Source organism: Uranotaenia lowii, chromosome 3 (assembly GCF_029784155.1).
Source record: "Uranotaenia lowii strain MFRU-FL chromosome 3, ASM2978415v1, whole genome shotgun sequence".
In the NCBI taxonomy this organism is placed as follows: domain Eukaryota; kingdom Metazoa; phylum Arthropoda; class Insecta; order Diptera; family Culicidae; genus Uranotaenia; species Uranotaenia lowii.
The window spans coordinates 22,726,168-22,747,648 of NC_073693.1; the positions used below are offsets into that span (position 1 = coordinate 22,726,168).

General features: G+C 35.0%; 1 protein-coding gene across 1 annotated transcript in view; it reads left to right on the forward strand.

Annotated features, from left to right (window-relative positions):
- LOC129754920 (uncharacterized) overlaps positions 1-21,481 on the forward strand; it is a 30,246-nt gene that overhangs the window by 1,653 nt on the left and 7,112 nt on the right. The window contains exons 2-3 of the mRNA XM_055751188.1: positions 16,725-17,101; positions 17,185-17,274. Coding sequence (XP_055607163.1) covers positions 16,984-17,101; positions 17,185-17,274 — 208 coding nt within the window. The 5' untranslated portion in view covers positions 16,725-16,983. The remainder of the gene's footprint in view (positions 1-16,724; positions 17,102-17,184; positions 17,275-21,481) is intronic.

The following is a 21,481-nucleotide window of genomic DNA, read 5'->3' on the forward strand; positions in this document are numbered from 1 at the left end:
CTCATTTGCGATGCGACGACAAGGGCGTTGGTGAAGTGCCTGGTGATGATCATGCAAAATGAGCTATACAGTGATGAACTCGCGAAAACGTTAACTGCTGAATGGTCAAACCTCAAATCACACGCTGGTGTGTGGTTATGGGAATTTCGTTGCCTCTAGTAGGTAGTTAGCTGGAACCAGTGATTCACCCGTCCGTCGTTAGCCCTCAGCCCTCTGGCTTTGTTTATATATACGATTTGCCCGACGGCGCGCTTCAAGAAGACCGATAGATGCATTTCTGCTCGTGATTTTGTACCTCTGGTTCACCTAGTTGGACGTTTTCAATCTGCAAACAATGCCTGGAGTTGTGTAATAGAGCTAGTTTCATCTAGTGACGGGGATTTGATCAAACTGGGGCCAACGAAAAAAAGAAAAAAAAATCAACAACATAATTGTACGTGAGCTTGCCTGGAATTAGATCAAACGATAAACCTTGACCTGGCATCAATTGTATAAGTGTCGCACCAACTAGGTACACACCTTCGCCCATAATTAAAATAGGAGGATACTGTTACCTTAAATGTGCAATCGGAAGGGTGAGCTCGCCTACGACTTTTTTTTCGCTCGTTTCAATTATAAAATAATGAAAGAAAAAGAAACTCGACACTGTGTGCCTTTCTAAGTCTTGTCGTAACACAAAAAGAATCGTCATTTATGCAGATTAGGTATCATCCTCCCCCGGTCGCCAGTTGTGGTGGTGTGGCCTTCAGGTGCATCGAACCGCGGAATCTGCATTACACACCTGCCTGTCTGTCTGATCTTTGCTTTGATTTATGAACCGGTACCGGCAGGCAACCAACAACATTGTGGGTTAAACGGTTCAATAAAAAAAACAAGGGGGAAGGAAATTGTTCTAAGTAGACGTTCCGTTCCAGGTCAGACTTAACAGAGAACCACGATTATCATTAGAGCGACCGAGCCAGACCTGCCAGACTGCGTCTTTTGCTTAATTATCGGGCTATACCAGACCAAGAGTAAGGGGCTATCCGTAGTACCTTAGCTCACTGGGTAGCCTGTATGGGCGGCCAAGTGCACGCAACTGGATATATTTTTTTTATCATTATTATTATTATGGTTTGTAGGTAGGAAGGTATACGTCCCCCTAGAAGTTTACCAGACGCGAAAGCACGTAGTAGCTACGGTTAGCGTCGCGTGTTTTTTCAATTATCACAATGCGTTGTTGCCATCGTCGTCGTCATTTGGCCGGCCGATGAGTAAGTACGCAGTTGCAATAAGCCGGACTTAACATATAGAGAAAGATCTTATAAAAATTTCAATTTGAATAGTTCTTGGATTTTTAACATGTCTGTTGAAGTCAGGATTCTACCCTTTAGTTCGTAGTTATCGGAATGAGGCCATTCCTTGTATGAGGCCATTATTCAAGAAAGTCACGTAACGTGAACAATTTTTATTTAAAATTGCCATAATTTAATTGGCAGTTTAGTTCACTGTGTACGTGCAACCGACATCTTCTTTCACTTTGAGATATAAAAAAAAAATTGTTGAAAAATTTAGATTTTATGTTAATTTATACAACCACCGAAAGTATAAGCTGGTACAAGTAATAACATGCATAATTTGGTATCGCGTATTGAATGGCTGCGAACTCACAAAGGAAACAATTTGAAGCAGAGAAATGCAGCTCGAGAAATATACGCGACAGACGAGACAAGACCAATTTTTTGAAGCTTGCTGTGATAAATAATTGTGGTTTCGTTCAATGGGCATCTTTTGTCCTTCTAAAACCTGTAACACCCTGGATGCGGCTCTTTCGATGACGAGGACGAAAGATAAGGTGAAACGGACGGGCAGTTAATGTTGAAAATTTAATGTGAATTACGACAGACTAACTCAGAATTATGGAAATTAAAAAGTAAATCTAAATACATAGGTAGTTGAAGTGAAAATCGTTACATCTGGGGGCTCAACCGGGATAAAACCCAATAAAAGCCATTTATTACTTAAAAAATCGAGTGTAACACAGCTCAGTGTGGTTTTTGAACAATTAAACAGAACTGATCAGTGAACAATAAAGTTGCGAACAATAAAAATTTCCACGTGGTTACGACCTTGTTATTAAATATTTTAAACGCTGAAATATTATTAATACTTGATTATAATTACAAGGATAGTGAAAGCCTTGAGAAGGTGAGTAGCGTTCCTTTCGAACTAACACTACCTGTTGGAGCTACTGGTCTTGAAAAATTCCAGAAATATGTGGAACTTCGTATCAGGTTCCCGGGGAGGAACAGGTGTGCGCCTGCCGGCACCAAAGGTGGTTCCACGACCTTCATTTCCTGGGTTGGACCAAATAGGAAGGCAATCATCGCCAGTCAATATAGAAAATGCGACAATACACGATCTCACGTCCGGCATATCATCGTTTGTAGCACCCGGACCATCACGAAGCAGTACGAATACTGTCCCACCGAATCTTTCATCGGGGCCCGCTAGAGACTTTAATAAAACAACTCAGCAGCCTGATCAAACTGTCATGGATATGCTCGCCAACATCATCGGAACCCTTAACAATTAACAATTAACAAAGAACAGTTCTGAACTTTTCCAATTATTTCAGCGAGAAGTATTGATATTCCAACACCTTCTTTCAACGGAAATTCAGAGGAAAAACATCCTGATGAGTTCCTTGAGGAAATTCGCCAGTACGCAACAGCGTATAACATCGATCGCCGTAGTGCCCTACAACTTGCTCTTTCATGCCTCGACGGTGAAGCCAGAACATGGGCTCGGGGATTTGGATACCTTCTTCACGATTACGAACAATTTTGCACTCAATTTATCCAGCAGTATTGGGGGTTCAGAGTTCAAAGAACAGTACGAGACGAAATTATGTTTGGAACATACGTATCCAAAACTCCATCAGGAATAGCGGATTATTTTTTGGGACTTGTTACTAAAGCGCGTTACTTGAGTGCCTCCCTTTCTGAAATAGAATTGGTTGTGCACCTTAGCAATCATTTTCCCAAAAACGTCGCTGCTAGACTTGCTACTTGCACCGATATAAAATCAGCCTACTCACAGCTACAGGTCGAAGATTACCACAACAACAATTTTCAACGAAATAATGCTGCTTGGAGATCTCGAAACGAAGTAGGGCATGCGCAGACTAATCCGCGGGGCTGGAGAAACCCAACAAACCAGAATGTCGAAGGCACAATCTCAAACCGCGCCGTTCGGGTGGCCACTACTATCGCAGATGACGATCAGGATTCGGAGTTGGACTCAGTGGCCAATATATTCGTGGGAATCAGAAAACATCTACAAGACGACGACCATCAAAAACCGAATGTTAGATTCCGAAAATCCCCCGTCATCGAGGTTACCATTGACAATATGAAAAAAATGTCATTGATTGATAGTGGTAGCGAGTTGAGTTGCATCGATGCTAGCTATACGAGGAATTGAAAGCGCAGGGGGCACGATTTGAAGTATTGCCAGTGCGAAACAATACAATTCAAGGGGCGTATGTTGGCCACTGAGTCCAACTCCGAATCCTGATCGTCATCTGCGATTGTAGTGGCCACCCGAACGGCGCGGTTTGAGATCGTGCCTTCGTGGTAAGAAAAAGAAAACAGTTTACACACAAATATTAATTCCGTTAGAAATTCGTGGTTATACTTTTAATGTTCCCCTAATCGTGGTAGACGAGCTGTGTAATCCAATAATACTCGGCATTGATACTTTACACTTCCTTAATGCAAGATTGAATTTTAGAACCAGAGAAGTTGATTTGACTATCAATGATGAAGAAGTCAAATTATCGTTTGTCCTGGGACCAAAAAACTCAAAATCGATATCAATAAGAGCTGTTTTCTCAGAAAATGGTGTTGATCACGATCTGCAGCCTGGTTTCCAAGATGGAATTGATGGCATGTCACCGCTACTAGGCGAAATGGTACTCCATAGATCTTTGGTAGCAGAGTTCCCAAAAGATGATTTTCCTGAGATCCAGAAGGTGCCCCGAAATCTGCAGTGCTCACGAGTGTATTCACTAATTAACATCACTAGCTCATATTGGCAAATCCCCATTAAAAAAGAACACTGGGACCTCTTTTGACAACAGAATTTGCGTCTTCAATGTGCTCCCGTTCAGTATCACGGCAACAGTCGGGAGTTCTTTCACGCAACGGTTCTGGTTCCAGAAGTATTAGTAGTTACCAAAAAGTTTTATCTGGATGAACTCTTGATTCGATCAGACAACTTTAACGACGATATAAAACACCTTCACACTCTCTTTAAACAACTTCGTCCATCCGGACTGACGATCAATTTCAAAAGAGAAACTTGTGATAGTTTTGTTGGAAAGGAAGGCAGATAAATACAACAACAATTCCCCGGAAAGAAAGATGGTCTTTGATCATAATAATATGGTTTTAAAAAGAGCTGATCCTGTATTCTACGAGACGGGTGCGATCGCCAAAAAGTTTCTCTGCGTTTACGAAGGACCACATCGGGTCGTAAAAATAGTGCAACCCGACTTTTACCAACTTCAGTATTTTGTCAGTGCCAAGCTAAGAGGAATGTTCCATATCAGGATGAAACCGTGTGTGGAAAAATGGATGCTGGAGGATTAGTCGCAAACTTCCACAGCCGGTGCGTTTGCTAGAGGGGGAACGCTGTAACACCCTGGATGCGATAGAAAACGGCTATATTATGTGACTTACATCACTGTTTTGTGTTCATACACTTAAGGAGTCTATGGTATCTGGATGAAACTTAAAAAAGTAGATAGAAATGTTTAAAAATGCATTTTGTTTAAAGCTCAAAATCGATCACTATAGTGGCATATTGAGAACCTCCCCGGGGGTAATATAAGCACCATTAATCGGGGCACGATGAGCATTTTCTGCCGTAGAATCTAACAGCGAATTCAATTGTAGAGCTACGGCTTGACTAGTTTCATCTGACTAGTCGGCCTAGTGGTAAGAACTCGAGGACTCAGGATTCGATTCCTGTTCGAGGCTATTTTTTTTCATTTACTTTTCGTGATTGATTATTTTTTGATTGTTGTATTATAAGACTAGTCGCATCATCCATCAAACAAAGCAACAACAGAATGATTTATGTGTGTTTGTAGAATACATAGGATTCACACACACACTCATACATTATTTCTTTGGTGCTTTGTTTGCAGGATGATGCTACTAGCCGTATAATGTAGGGTTACCATATCCAGCAACGCCAAAAAGAGTACATTGAAATCACATTTCAAAAGATTGTAGAGAAACGGGAGAAATCAGGATGTTTTAGCCATTCAAATACCACCAATTAGATGCAAGTTTTGTAATCTACATACAATCACAAATTTTACTTAAAATACTTTTATCCTATTAAAAACTTTAAATTTCAGATTTTGCCCATTCTCTTGAAATTTTGTTGAAAACAGGTATTTTACTAAATATGATGGAAAACAAGTTTTTTATTTTATTCTGAGAAATAAACACCAAAATGATCAAATATTGAATTTAAATATAATTCTTTTTACATAGAGTATGTTTTCTTTTGTTTTGTACATTGTTTCTGATTCTTTCTTTAAATTTTTGTACGAATCTTTCTAGCAAATTGATGCCTATTGTCTACTGTTTGGGCGCTAATTGCATATTTTGCCTTCCAGTTTAGTTCGAAAATCGTTATCTCTTCCATATTCATCGTTTGGAGAACTCAACAAAGGAGGCAAAACTAATGTTTTGTGCTCTTATGCACAACGAGTTGGATTTGTTTAGAAATTCTTTGGCATATAAGAACACAAAATCCATAATTTGAAATACTAAAGTCCGTTTCTCTGACAAAATGCTTTTCAATAAAAAAGAGTACATTCCGCAAAATTTCGCAAATAGAAGAGTACGCTCATTTCTTGATCGAAAAACAGTACATGTATTCTTAATAGAGTACGTGTGGTATCCCTAGTACAGGGGTGAGCAACCTTTTTAAGCAACGGGCCACTTTTAATTTGAAATTCTTTTGGCGGGCCGCATTGAAAATAAAATTAAAGTAATAATGGTTTGAAGGGCTTTAAGTTTTTTTATAACGATTTATAACGAATTGAATTGAATTGAAATATTCAGCGAATATTCCTTTTCACGAAAAATTGGCTTCTATTTTTTAAAAACGAAAATTTTTGAGAGTCTTTCTATAGTTTGTAAAAAGATTTGAACCGTCCCATAAAAGCCACATAAAGATGACTATATTTTTTCCCTGAGGATGAGACCAACCTAGTCTCCAAACGTTGGATGAAATAAAATAATCATCAATTCGAAAATAGACTGCAGTGCCGATTTCAAAAAATAAAATCAATACCACATCAACAAAAACCAGTCAAAATCTGAACAACATTAAAGATTTGAATCTTTTTTAAGAAAAATCCTTTTTTGTTTGAACCGAAATTTCCATAGTGTTTAACCATAGCGAATTTTTCTGTGCCCATTTTCAAAAATTTTGTTCAAAACTTATTCAAACGGTTACTTTTTTACTTGAAGTTCCGTATGAAATCATTGTATTGAGATGTTGAGCAAGGTTTCAAAATCATGATAAATTCATTGTTTTACAGATTTTTAACCAGATTATAAACAAATACAGTTGAATTTTTGATCCTAAATTTTTTTCACCGATTTTATTAATTTCTTAATTTAATTAAGATTTCTGGGGGTTAATTTCTAAGGCTTCATCATGAAAATGTAATGTGAAAATTGGTAATGTGGTTTGCTAGTTTTGAAGAAAAATGACTCAATTTAATCAAACAAAATTCACATTTTTTTAAGGGGCAAAGCATCTCAGAACAGATTTTGACTTATTCAGTTATTTTTTTCGTCAACTCTGGGTTTCGAGATAACTTTCAAAAAATGTAAAAATTAAGGTATTCAATTTGTGTACTTTTTGACAAAACTGAAAATTACAAAAACTCATTGACTCAATGATGAAGTTTCTCAAAGGCCGCGAGTAGTTTTTAATTTTTCGAAAGAGCTATGAAAGTTTTCTTTTTGTTATTTTTTCCCAACCTGCAAAAATATGGAACTTTGACGAAATTTTAAAGAAAAATTAAACTAAATTAAATGTTTGATATTTTTAAGATCGTAAATCAACCCAGTCAACGCAGTCTTCAACAAAGCTGTTGAATGAATCAAAATCTTTAATTTCTAATATTCAATTAATTTCTGCAATGCTGCCTGAAGAAGTTTCAATATTATTTTTTTGTTATTTCTATAAATTGTAGAACTCATTTTTTTTTTTTTGAAAACGTGGTATGTCGATTTTACCCAAAACTGATCAGCTTGAAAATTTTCACAAGCCATATCACCGAAACTAGAAGCGATAGATAAAATCTGAGAAATGTTTTGAATTCAGGACGCCAAAATCTTTCGAAATCACTTATTGAAACATAGGCACCAAAAATGCTGTTCCCCTGAGAAATCATTACAAACTTTTTGGGTTGGATTACAAAATTACAGTTTTTGTTTTTGTCGAGAAATCAGAATTTTGCTGAGTCACGTCTATAAGAAATCTAATATCATTCACCCAGTCTTTATTTAAAAACTTTTCTTATTTCCTTCATTAAATCAAGAAAAAAAATATTTCACTTCATCCTACAATTTTAACTTTACTTGAAACAAAAAAATGACTTAACTTTCTTCTATATAACGTTTTTCCAATGAATAATATTGCATCCCTGCCTTAAAAAAATTCAATAAAAAGCTAAAATCCTTCATTAAAAAAGTCAACAATCTTAATGATTATGGGACAAATGCAACTGCAAACACAAGTGACGTGCATTTATGATTAAGTTGTTGATTTATCATTTTTTTTTGGTTTAGTAGAGACTGATATCTATTGATAATCAATAATCTATCTTTAAAAAAAACGCGAAATAAATTTAATTTGAGATAAGTTTGCGGGCCGCACAAACATGTCTCGAGGGCCGCATGCGGCCCGCGGGCCGCGCGTTGCTCATCCCTGCCCTAGTATAATGCAACAATCAAAATAAGCAATCATGAATAGTAAATGATAAAAAAAAAAATTCGCCTCGACCAGGAATCCAACACGGACATCTCTGAGTTACTTCTTCCTATTGATTTCTAGATAATATTAGATTCATTGTGTATATAATTTCACAGCTTTGAAATATTTAAGTGTTCTCCGATGTTTGGGATTGTCAAGAATAACATCTTTCTGACAATTTATAAACCAGGTTACCAACTTTTTTTTCCAAAAATCAGGGACTGGTGAAAATTAAATCATGATATGTCAAAGTAACGGAAGTTCCGCTCAAATTAATGACTTTTTTTTTGGTCGTCAATCCAAATTTTTATTTTGGCAATAGTATCTAATGCAGTTCCTTACAACTTATTATTCATCACATTCGCAAAAATCGGTCAAAATCAGGCTTATTTTCAAAAATCAGGGAAATCCAATGGCATATCAGGTTGTCAGGCTGAGCCTCGAAAAATCAGGCAAATTCTTAAATATCAGGCACATTGGCTTCTCTGTGTATAAATATGTGGGAGTCCGATGAAAACATTGACCTCTATCCCTGATTTTCCGGTAGAAAAAAATTTTAATAACAAAACGACATCAAACTTTTTTTTGCTTTGTTGTTTTTTATATCTTAATAAACCGATTTTCTAAACTCAAATTTGAATTTTTTTAAATTTAGATTATCATTTTTATACATACTTGATTTTAAAAAAAAATCAGTTTTTCAGTATATTGGAATGATGATTAAGGTGCTCGCTAATAAATTTCGTAATGGACAGCAAAAGAAACTCTGGATGTTTCGAAGATGAACAAGAAGAAAAAATTGCAAAATTTGATGTCAACTACTTGAAGAGGCTGACGATCTGTGGAAGCTGCAAATCAGACAGTGTTCCATAAGGATTAATGCGATGAATGGCTTAATATACAAAGTAGACAATAGGTACTTCAATAGGTCAATAGGTAAGACCTGGAATCGTGATTTTACGCGAAAACTGTGGTGGAGTGATAAAATCAAATATATTGTTTTTGTGCCGAAGGAGGACAATCGGCTAAATTTGTCATAATTTCGACCAAATTTAAAATTTTGAGTAAATTTGTAAGTCAAGCAAGCTTCAGGAAACAGAGAACTTGTCAAAACTAGCTTTGATTTGGAAAAAAGAGTTGTTCATAGATACATTATAGATGGCGAACGAGGTGCCCAAAAATTAAAGTCGATAACCTTCTTTATTGTAGACTATCTCAAAAATCACTGTACAGAACATCACAAAATTTTACACATGTTAATATTACATTACTAGGCCTTGCTAAAAAGTTCATTAATTTCCATTCATGCATTCAAAAGTTATTCACAAAACTAAGTGTTGCTTTTTTTCGAATACACTCCTTATCAAAGAAGTCACAGAACCTATTCCTCTAGACCGGTGCGGTGATTGGTGTGCTGTTTTTCCTTTCTCTAATGATGGCGCTGATGCTATCTGTCAGTTACGACTTATGAGCTACTGCTATATTTTTATGTACCTATGTATGCGGGAAGGAAGGAAAGGAGACGACATACTTTTACCAATCGGTGAGTGGAGTTGCGCCGATATTGTGTTGTGACGCTAAGTTCCGAAATGCCTACTAGTTGAAAGTATGCTTAATGTGCATGCCTGCATATGTATTAACCTGATCGACCGGACGCATAAATATGTTCAATCTACCTCACCCCATATACTTCTCCCGACCTTTTCCGCAAGTTCCATACAAAATTCCACACCAATGTTGATGCTAGTTGGTGAACTTTGTATGTGCCTCTCTCCATACATGCCACGGTGAGGTTTCGATTTCGTTTGCGCCGTCTGCGAACTCTCCACTACGTACATTGGCCAGAAAGAGCATGAGCAATCCAAGTTCGACACCATAATAGCTGGCTTAACTGCTGGCTTGGGTTGGCCTGGCCAGGTAGGGAAAGTCAATCTTCTCTTTCAAAATTACCGGCCAGTATTACGGCGAACCCCAATAAATTGACCATGAGAAGCTAACAGACTTGTTGATTCTCAGACTGCTTCCCATCGACCGATCGACTGGACCGGGGCCTTTTGCTTTTTTGGGGTTTCCGCATCAATCGGCATCGACACGATTGTAACGGATCAATTTGGGCAACTGTCGGAAATCGGATCTCTTGTAGCTGCATACCTACAGCTGGTTGATTGAGTCGCTGGCTGATGCGGGTGGGAGGGATTGAGTTGCTGTTTTTCTTTTTTTTTTGTTACAACTGTTGTTCCCAAAGAATCTCTATTACAGCCACAGCTTTGCGGTTTGGCTACGGTTAGCAAAATTTGAGGTGTTGGAATGTCAAGTCAGTTGAATGATTTTATTATAATTTTGAAGCGCCGGAGCGAGGTGGGTAAGATATTTTTTTTGGTATCGGGTTGGGATAGCTATTTTTGGAAACCCCACACACACTGGACCAGGCATGTTAAACTCGTTTAGGTGTGCGGGCCGCATTAAAAATTTTCTATGACGTAGAGGGCCGCAGCCAAAATCAGTTAAATCGGTACATTCAGCTTTAGTTTTTTGCAGTAATATTTTACATAAAAATCAGTGGTGGTTTTTTTGTGACAATTTAAGACGGGGCTACGCGGGCCGCATTAACCTAGGCCGCGGGCCGCATGCGGCCCGCGAACCCCCTGTTTGACATGCCTGCACTGAACGAACATATTTAGGAAATAACGACTGGCTTCCTTTTTGAACAAAAAAACAACGAGATTGAATATGATTTTTTTCCTAGTGAATATTGACAACACTTTTTAACAAGCAGCATGACTACACGGAAAATAATAAAAAGGTAAAATTAACCGAGTTACGAGGTAGTTTTTTTCCACCCCTTTTCCGAGGTAAATTTTATTTTTTTTTCATTCACCTAGCAAAAAGGTGAATTGTACCGTTTTTCTTTTCACCTAGAAAAATAGGTAAATTTTACCTTTTTGGGATTCACTGAGCAAAAAGATACATTCTACCGGTTTCCATTCGCTGTCTAAAAGAGGGTTTTTTCGCTGTTCTGATTATTCACCAAATTAAATGAAACAAAGACACAAATTCATTCGAAATTTTATGTTTATTTTACATTACCTTTGTGATCATTGTTTTGGGAATCCATGTTACAATAAATTTCTTCCTTCCGACGATCCGGCTCGGGGAACTCCGTTTTTTTTTTCTTGAATTCCGTTTTATCGGATTAAAACACTTTTGCATCCTCTCGGCCATCAAAGCTATCTTTTCCGTGTCCTTCCACGCCATTGGCCACTGAATCAAACTAGCACAGTCCGTCCCTTCTCCGGCCAGCTGTAAGATAATATTGGCTGTTCTGGAATGATGAGGAAAACACTTCGTAGCTCAGTAGGCCAACCTGTAATATAGTTTTATGATGAGAACTAGCACAACAAAATTTAATCTAATGCTAAATTTACCTTTCTGTTCCTATTTTCACGTATTGCGCACGAAACTAAACTTATTCCTGAATGGAAAAACAACTTAACCTCAATAAACGGGTTCTGAAAATAGTTACCTTTGTTTCGAGGTGAACTGTACCGTTTTATTTAGCGCAATCCAGCTCAACTTCACCTCGCTACGAGGTAAGATTTACCTTGATGAGGTAGAAAGTACCATCTTTGGATATACTGTTTTTTATAGGTTAATTCTACCTTTTTTGTCTGCTCGATTCAGGTAAACTTTACCTCGTTGTGAGGTGAGTTTCACCTCGGCGAGGTAAAAGTTACCTTTTTGGATTTCACAAGCATTCACCTTTTTATCTCGGTAAATTTTACCTGTTTATTATTTTCAGTGTAAGAAAACTTGCATTTATATTGAAAACTTAAACTGGGAAAATTTCAATTCAGGAATTCTGAATTAGCCAGAAAAAGGTTAAAAAAAGGTTTATTTTTTCAAAACTAGTAGAAAACTACTTGACAAAAAAACCACAGGTCATCCACAACTACTTTGCACAGCTCGCTTCCGAAGTGAGCATCTTGGATCAACACCATTTTTAGACCAAGTGTGCATCTATTTGAAAGAAGAAGCATTGTACACAATTTGAAGAAAAACGGAAAAATTGGACGCTGTGCAAAATAAGGAATTTTTAGAAATTTAAATAAAGTGTTTAATCCACGTTCAAAAATGTGACATATTTTTATAATTATTCTCAAACAAAAATACTGACTGATGCTCGATGTTCAAAAGAATTGTTGTTTTAATCATAACAGCCGTTCTTCCTGAATGTAAAAAGAAACAAATACACGTACGTACAGATACGTTTTTACGTTCTTAAATGATAGAATTGATAGAAGACAACTACAGAAACAAAAATTCAAAAAAATATAAAGTAGTTTATGAAAATTTCATAAAATTAAAAAAAAACAGTTAGTTATTCCAATCTATCTCGATTCAGTCTGAATATTTATAATTAGTTTATTCCACAAAACTATTTCATTTTGAGAAACTCAAAACTTTTTCAAACATATTTTGCTTGAATAGCCTCGCCCTGAAAAAATTTCGTTAACAAACTGAAAATTTTGGATTAAAATATTTATATTATTTTGAACCATTCTAACTTTTTTGGATTAGCTTCTACGATATTGAAGTCTTCAACAAAATTGCTACGTTTTTACAATCTAAAAACTTGCCAAAGACATAATTGCTCTAAAATGAAAATTACAAAAAATATTTTTTCTATCTCACTGCTATGCGATAGAATCATTTCTATCAAAAGCTTATTTTAAAGTGCTTTAAATGTAGGTAAAATGTCTCGAAGACACTATGGGTCTAAAACGCTCTGTTTTGGCGTAAACAATTTTGATCACATTTTAACATCGCTTTCCACTGTGTGGACGGCAAAAAACCACCAGCCAAGATGACCTGTGCGGATGTATGTAAACCGGCCGGCAATAGAACACAGTTTCTAGTTTCCTATTCCCACCCCATTTCCATCCTATTCTCATCCCTTTCCCATCAAAGACAAAGAAGGATGAAAAATAAACACCGGAAAAACGTTTTTTGTAATCGGCGGTGGCAGAAAGATTATGAAAATAAACTTTCGTTTGCTAACCGACTCAGACGGTGCACTGGGTAAGATATCGGACTGGAAGTCGAGATGAGAATGATGCAGTGAGTTCGATTCTCACTATATTTTTTTGGGGATGAATTATTCAATAAGGTGAAAATCCTATAAAATATGTTTCTTGTTTCGCTTGAATGTAGTGGTCATGCATCAGCTCGATTCTGTGTAGCGTAGTGTACTTCTGGTTTTGGAATTGAAATTCGTTATTTCTTCATCTTGGAATTCAAATCTGGACTATTTTGTTAAAACTTCAAGGTTTAGAATTAGATGTTCTGTTGAAATCCAAAATTGTTTCAATTTTTTTCTGCGAATTTTCAAATAATCGTGTGAACAAGTTATTTTAGTTTAGGGATTTGTTTTTTAGAAAATTTTGAACAAGATAAACGGGTTCTAGATAAGAAACAAAAATCAAATCGTGAAAATATTAGCATCAAAAATGATTTCTATTCACAGGGTAGTTAGCGATTTTTCGTTTTGGAATTCAAAAGTTTTTTCCGCTTTTTCAGGTATAAATTATACTCGTTTATAATATAAAATGATGATAAATAAAAATCTTCAAATTGAAGTCCTCAAATTTCTAACAATTGTTTCCTGAAATTGTAAAAACAGTAAGAAACCATGAAAATAGTCTTTTTGTATCAAATTGACAGGTTTTCATAAATTTTTTGAGCGAATCCAACGAAATTGGCATGTATTCATTGTTTTGCTCCACAATTTCAACAATTCTGCAGAAACAAGTCCGGTGAGCTTGATCTTTAAATTATTATATGATTGTTTTGATCCAATGTGAAAATATGAGTTTTTCTAGAATGTATATAAAGTTCTAGAAAAAAATTGTATTATTTGTATAGAATTATGTTGAAAAATTCATCGGAACATAATCTTAAATCAACTTGAATAGGGATTTGTCTCACAAAACTTTTAATCATCAGATAACATAATTTTTTTAATCCAAAGCTATGTTTTAGAAAAATTGTTTTTTTTATACAAAACAATGAATAACTTTAGTAGTACCCTAGTCATTTGAACTAATGATTCATGAAAATATAGAATATCGTGAATAAAACAGGGCTTAGCTGTAATCGTTTGAATGTAAGATGTTATTTTGTATCAGGGTAAAGACCTTAGATTTCGACAGGAGATTTCGTCGCAATTTTTAAAAAAGACATATATTTCAACGTAGGAAACTTTAAGCAAAAATTTATCATAGGAAGACTGAAAAAAAAACTTGCGATAAAAACTCCTTTCTTCAGGGTAACACAAACGAAATACACAAGAATAACGACGACATTGTATAAAAAATATCTTTCCCTGGTTAAAAAAGAGATTAGTTTCGTCAGAAAACTGTAACTCTGCTTAAAAATGTCTCACGCTGCCAAAATATTTGCTTTTTGCTTAAAGCAATTCATCTATCAGAACCACTGGACCAAATTGTACAAACTTGGTATCATTGAGTCACCAAATGTTTCATGTTTAGTTTTGTCGATTATATTTTCATTATTTAATTCATAATATTTGAGCTTTGCTGGTAAGTATAGTGCACTTGCGGAGAGCGAAAGAATTGAATATCTTGTATTGGATCCGCAATTAGTTGAAAAGCGATTCAAACTACGTTTGTGTACTAATGAACGAAAATAAGCGTTTATGAGGTCTACACTCAGAAAAATACTATTATGTATGCCATAAGATTTTCTTATGAAGTGGCGCCATAAGAGAAATCATTGAAATTCATAAGATTCTCTTATGACGCGAATGAATTCTGAAGATGAACACCTAATCCAATGAGAGTTTGTAGCTTATCATAAGAGGCTCTTATGGAAACAGAAAGTCAATTCTAATTAGAATAATTTACGATATTTGAAATTGAAAACCTTCACTTTATTGTTTTCCCAATTTCTTTTAATAAAATAATGAAGTAGTCATCAGCAGCACAGCAACACCCCGGTTCCAACGAAGTTTTTTTGGCCGCATCCGATTCTTCGAACTTGCGTTTTTTCCTGTCAGCATACTGAAAAGTAAACAAAAAAAATATTTTAGTTTACTAATATATTAAGCGTTCACATCAAAAACATTTCAAACTTACCAATCAGAAAGATCAAAATGTTAAAGAAACCGAATTACCAACAATAGCGAGTGCTTCGTACCGTTAGACAAAAAAAATTGATGGAATGAATGAATGTGTTTATTATATTTTCACAATGCCATTTCTCCTATTTTTCATAAGATGTTCATATGAAAACTGAAGGAATTTCATAAGACTCTTATGAAATACAATTTTACACTCTAAAAAGCGGTTCATAAGACGCATCTTATGAAAATTATAATAAGAATTTGCCTGAGTGTATATATAATCTATATTGAAACTGTCAAAACTACTCTTACATTTAAAGATTAATTTTAAAATTTATTTGAAATTTCGTGAAAATTTTTCAAATATGACAATTTTCCCGATAAGGGGCAGAAATTCAGGGTGACACGATGACATTCCAAAGTTTTTCTCGGTATTCTCGGTTTTCCCGGTTCGCCAGCTCGTTCAAGCTTTGCAATAATCAATCAATACAAAAGACAGTTTTTTCAGGTTTCAGCAAAAAAAATTGCTTAGTTTTTCCCGAAGAATAAATCAGACTCTGAATTGTGGAATTGCCAATTGCCAATGGCAATATGAAGAATTTTAACTGTTTTGAATATTTTACCAATTTTGAAAATGTTGACAGCTTTGTAAACTTGTAAAATTTTGAAAACATCAACAATTTTAATATATACGTTTGTCTATTAGGACAGTTTCGAGAATTTGGTCGATTTTGGTTGTTTTTACAATGCATGAATAATTTCCACAATTTCGGTAATTACAAACTACATATGTATATTGATAACGGACACATTTTTTTGAGCATTTTCTACGTTGACCATTGATAAAATATAACTATGACAGCCATACGTGTAGAAATTTGAACAATCTTCAAAAATGATAGATAGTTCAAACTATTAATTAAATTGTTAGGTATTCTTAAAATTTGAAACATTATTAAAACTGTCAAAATTTTGTTGATCGTTGGTGATTTGTACGTACTTTCCATTACCTTTAAAGAGAAAGCTATACTAATAAAAAAGGTTTATAGTTTCAAAGTTTTCTAACTTGTTAAAATAAAACACGCTCTACGAGACTCCGTTCAAGAACACGGCTCAAGATCGAATGATCAATATATTGACTCTTTTGTTGGATGGAATTACCGAGAACTCATCTTTTATGAATAGATAAATTTACAATCTTATCGGTTAACACCGAATATTGAAATTATCGGGATACGACAGTTGGGAAGTTGATGAAGAAACCTAAAAGGTAGTTCCTGGAATGGTGTTTGTTTTTCCCCTAGACGAAACAGGAACGCGAAAGACTCTTGTTAGGAGTGGAACTCCGGTGAAAATGAATCATTCCGGCCTTTTTCTTGTTTGAATCGCTTCAACCTGAAGCATTTGTCATATAACTGCTGCTTCATTTCGTATGTGGTGCACGATCGATCGTCAACCCACCCATATCTAATCGTGCGTACCGATTAATGTATTGTGTCCACTAATTTTTTTTCTATTCATCCATTTCCAGCGAACAACTGATCAGAATTGACGAAACACCTGCATTAGTTTGTTGCAATCGAGGGTCATCACATTCCAACATTTTTTGTCAACCGTGTGTGCATTATTGCAGCCCATTTTTGACCATTGACCACACCGGTTCCGGAAGTGCATGGTACTTCCAAAGCCATTCGAAGCACACACGCACCCGAAAATAGTAACAACAGTTGAGGCGTACCTGATAACAAAAGCACAACAAATCCACCGCTAAGCGATATGCGCCAGCAGCAATGGCCGGACTTAAGCCGAGCATCTACGCAGTGCTAGTGACGTGTTTGGGATTCCTGTGTTTGGTCATCAGTGCGACTGCCGTTGGGGTACCGATCTGGGCATATTACGATGGCGTGGGTAAGTTGTTTTTTTTTGGGAACCAAAAACCCTCTCTCGCATTCTAATCGGATTAACTGATTGCTCTTTTCTTTAATTTCCAGAGGAACGAGGATACTTTGGACCGTGGAGAAAGTGTCAGACGCTTAACTATAGGGAACGATGCGGAGACGTGGGGAGATTCCAACCTTCGGGTGAGTTTGAATATTAGAAGGCTTGCTTCAGAATATGATTATTGTTTGGTAATATTCGGTTTCAAAACTGAGAGTCGCTTTGAAATCAGTAGATTTATTATAAGGGGCTAACAGATGGCGGCCTTGTTTTTCAGAAGTTTTTTCTCATGGTGAATTTTAGGTTAAGGAAAACTTTATGATTGACTTTCAATGCTTTAGATATGGGTGTTGACAGATGCTACTATCGTTTAAAGAGATTAAATACCCCAAGCAATAATTTCTGACTTTGTTTTTAACAGTTTTTTTAAAATTCGAAAGGTTTTGAGAATTTGAAAAGTTTAGTCCATTTGGATTATACACATTACAATTTTTCTTAGTTATTTATTTTAATTTTTTTTAATTATTTGACAATTTTTTAATATTTTCAAAAGTGTCCTATTTTCAACCTAGTAATTTTTAGCAATTTGGCATTTTTGTCTCTATTGTTCATTTTGAAAATTTCATCAATAGTTGCTATTTTACAAATTTTCTCAATATTGGACTACTCAGTCGATTAGGCTTATTATGACATTTATAATTTTGGACAACTTTATCTTGTTTTTTGGGTTTGAAAGCCAATGACGGTGTTTTACAAAAGGTTGAAGAAGTATTCGATTTCCTTTTAAACCTCATCCGTTCCTGATTTTTTTAGAGTTCCTGGAGTATCAATTTGACACTACTGACTAAAACCGCTATATCTCTCTTATTTCTCAACATTTTTTTACAAATTGTATAGTTTTGGAAGCCTTGTAATGTAACTCAAATATGTTTCTCAGACATTATTCACCTACAACACTTTAGTTTTTCGTTATTCAAAGTCTAAGTAGAAGAATTCGAAAAAACATGTTTCGGGAAAAAGACTGTAGATCAGTTACGGAATGTTAAAAAAATTTCACTTATTGTACAAGAAAGCTGAAGTTAGAAGCTATACGTTGCACACAAGGATATATGTTTTTGATTTTTTTTAAGATCATGACTACAAAAAATGTAAAAAAGTGGTTTAAAAAACGTGGTTTAAAAAAAAATTGACGATATTTGGCACCTTTTTGCATTTTTAGATTGTCAAAATTCGAAACACAGAATTTTTGACGAATTTTCAAAGGTAGCTGTTTTTCGAACTTTTTGTCAATTTGCAATTTCTCAGATTTTCTAAGACTTAAATTCATCTCTGCACTGGATTTCGAGTATATTAACGCAAGATTTCCGCAATAAATTAATTTTCATCAGAAAGCCAATTTCATACGCTGCGATATTACGATAAAAAACGCTGAAAATCGGTTTTGGGACAAGAGAGATATAGTGGTTTTTATACACAAGATAAAAAGAAGAAATAGTTTTGTATGGGGATCTCCCTTCCAGAAAAAGTGAGATTCTTGAAACAATACAAACCATCTCCGACCCGAAAAACCCTCGGATATCAAATTTCATTTTATTTCGATCGTCCGTATATACGTGATGGTATTGCAAAAAAAAAATGCCTCCATTTTTATTAAGATATCTAAGATGTTTAGAAATTGTACTTGGGTGGTCCTAAAAATAATTACAAACCGTAAAAATAGAAAAAAAAAATTAAAAATAACAATGTAAAAAAATGAAATAAAAATAGGTGTCAACTCACTATCGCTTTTGTAATTTTTATCATTTTTGTCTTTTTGTTATTTTTTATCTTTTTTGTCATCTTTTTAATTATTGTAAATAATAAAAGCATTTTTTTATATTTTTGTTTGATACATGTTTGATGTTTTCTATGTTTTTCTTTAGTTTCCTGCGTTTTTTATTTTAACAGGGTGGCCACCCAATTTTGATTTTGGATTCCCCGCTTTTTTACAATAAAACAAAGCGGAAGTAGAAAAGGTGGATTGTGGTAAAATTGGTTCAATTGAAATGGCACATATCGAATAAAGAATGTTTTACGATTCAAAACAATCGCAAATAAGTGACAAACAACGGTGAATTTACGCAAGGAATCAAGTACGGTGTTCTCGTTGATTTGATCCATACAAGCACAATGATACCAAAATTTGGAATCTTTCCTTACTTTATATTTTATATCGGAGACAAATATGTGTAAAAAAGATAGAAAAACTGTGAAACTAAACCTATTTTATCGTGAAATTTTTATACTCCATACTATACTATGATGAATTATGATAAGCTAACCTTTTACAATTTTCTCTTAAGTATATGACGAACCTCTTACTTGACTCCATATGTAAACATCGACCCGTAATCAGAGTTACAATTTTGTGAATTTTGGTTATTATTTTAACTGTATATAACTTATAATATTATTTATGTGTTGATGGTTGATGATCGCATTTATTTCTAAGACATTCTTTCGTTCAAACAAAAAGGACATGCAAGCTAAACAGGAGTCTCCATCTTTTAGACCGCAAAAAATTCAAACGGACAAACAACTGGACTAAGTTTTAAAATTTTATCATTTTTGATAAGCTTGAAATTTCGAGTTTAATTTTTTAAAACAAAGGTTGAGTGTGAAATTCAAAAATTTTAAAATCCCGACTTCTTCCCGCATTTGCCGAATGACCCCTTGTTTTTTCCCGGCCACCCTGTTTTTAAGATCACTCTCCCAAATCAAACTAAATTGGCCACTCTATTGAAAAATTACTTCTAGGATGCTTTAACATTCAATGGTTTCCATTGCAACATCTTGAAAAGTGGGATAATCTTCAAAAGGAGTCGTTCGCATATGTTTACAAGCTTAAGATACTGGATTTTCGTGAAATAACACATGGGAATGATTAAAAAAACATTGTTGTCGTTTAAAGATTAAAAAAAATAAGGCCAAATTTATTTAAGCTTTCTAAAAAATTGAGGGTTTAAAATGTTTTTTCGCGATAGGGTGAATAAGCATTCAAGAGAAATTATTTAAAAATTCCATTAATACAAACCTCATAACTATTATTTTTTTCAATTAAATGAAAATGATAAACACAGTAAATAATCCCAATCCAAACTTTGAAAAGACTAACAAAACTTACAAAGCTCACATGGCCAAATTTGTTATAAAAGATGAATACAAAGCTTTCAAAATTTTGAAAGTGAAACGACTCATTTTGATTGTTTATTAAGATTGCCCGGTTTTATCCGGGTTTGCTGACCTACCAAACTAGCTGACCCGGTAAACTTCGTTTTACCTATAACTTAAAAAATCGTTGGAAAATGTTGAACTTCATTTACACCACCTTTAACTTTTTCATTTTCATGAAAATCGTCATAACATTGTTCGGGTTGTGTCGCATTTTAAGTTGTTTTTGTATGGAAGCCCCCTTCCAGAAAAAGTGAGGTTCTCGAAACTATTAAACAAACCATCTCTGACCCAAAAAACCCTTGGATACCAAATTTCACTTAATTCCGACTGTCCGTTTAAACGATGCGCGGGCCTATGGGGGGAGGGGGGGTGATTATCGGGGTGATCAACCACCCTCCCCCCCTCAATCGGCACAGAACCGTTACAAAATGATCGAAATTCTATAAAAACTTAACTTTTTCTAGTAGATGAGCTTTTAAATTTTCAAAACATCTCCACTCCATGGGAGTGTTTATTTATCACTTAAAGGCTCTAGATTGAAAAAAAATCGGACCACCAGACTCAAGCAGCTGTAACTTGCAATTCCCTGGACCGAAACATCTTTAGTCAAATTATTTAGAGTGTGACTTTGAATTTTCTATGTAGGGATTACTTTTTTTTTATTGTTACTAATTTCCTTTACATGCCTTAATTTACATGAGCAAATGGTAAAAGATTTAGTATTTTTTTTCAAATTCTGAGATTCTGAATTCTTCATTTTGTTTGGAATAACAAATTTGAAAAAGTCAAATGGGGGAAAGGTGAATATGGATACAACACTGAAATAGATGAAATATTTTTCTGTTGACGTCATACATTTATTGCCTTCACCATGCAGTTTCTTTTTTATTCGCTGAGATAGAAAAAAAAACAAAATAATCCTCAATTTTCGAAGTGATGGAAAGTGTTAGAGAAACATGAGGTATCAAAGAAAGAAAGAACGTAAGCCGTAAATATTATGAATTTTTCGAAAAAGATACAACGGCTCACCGGTAGGACCCGCAATCTCTGCTTCAGTACAACGGCGCGTTAGCCCTCAATGTACGGAATCATTTGATTTACAGTTTTCTTTAATTTTAAGACATGGCCTTCAAATGT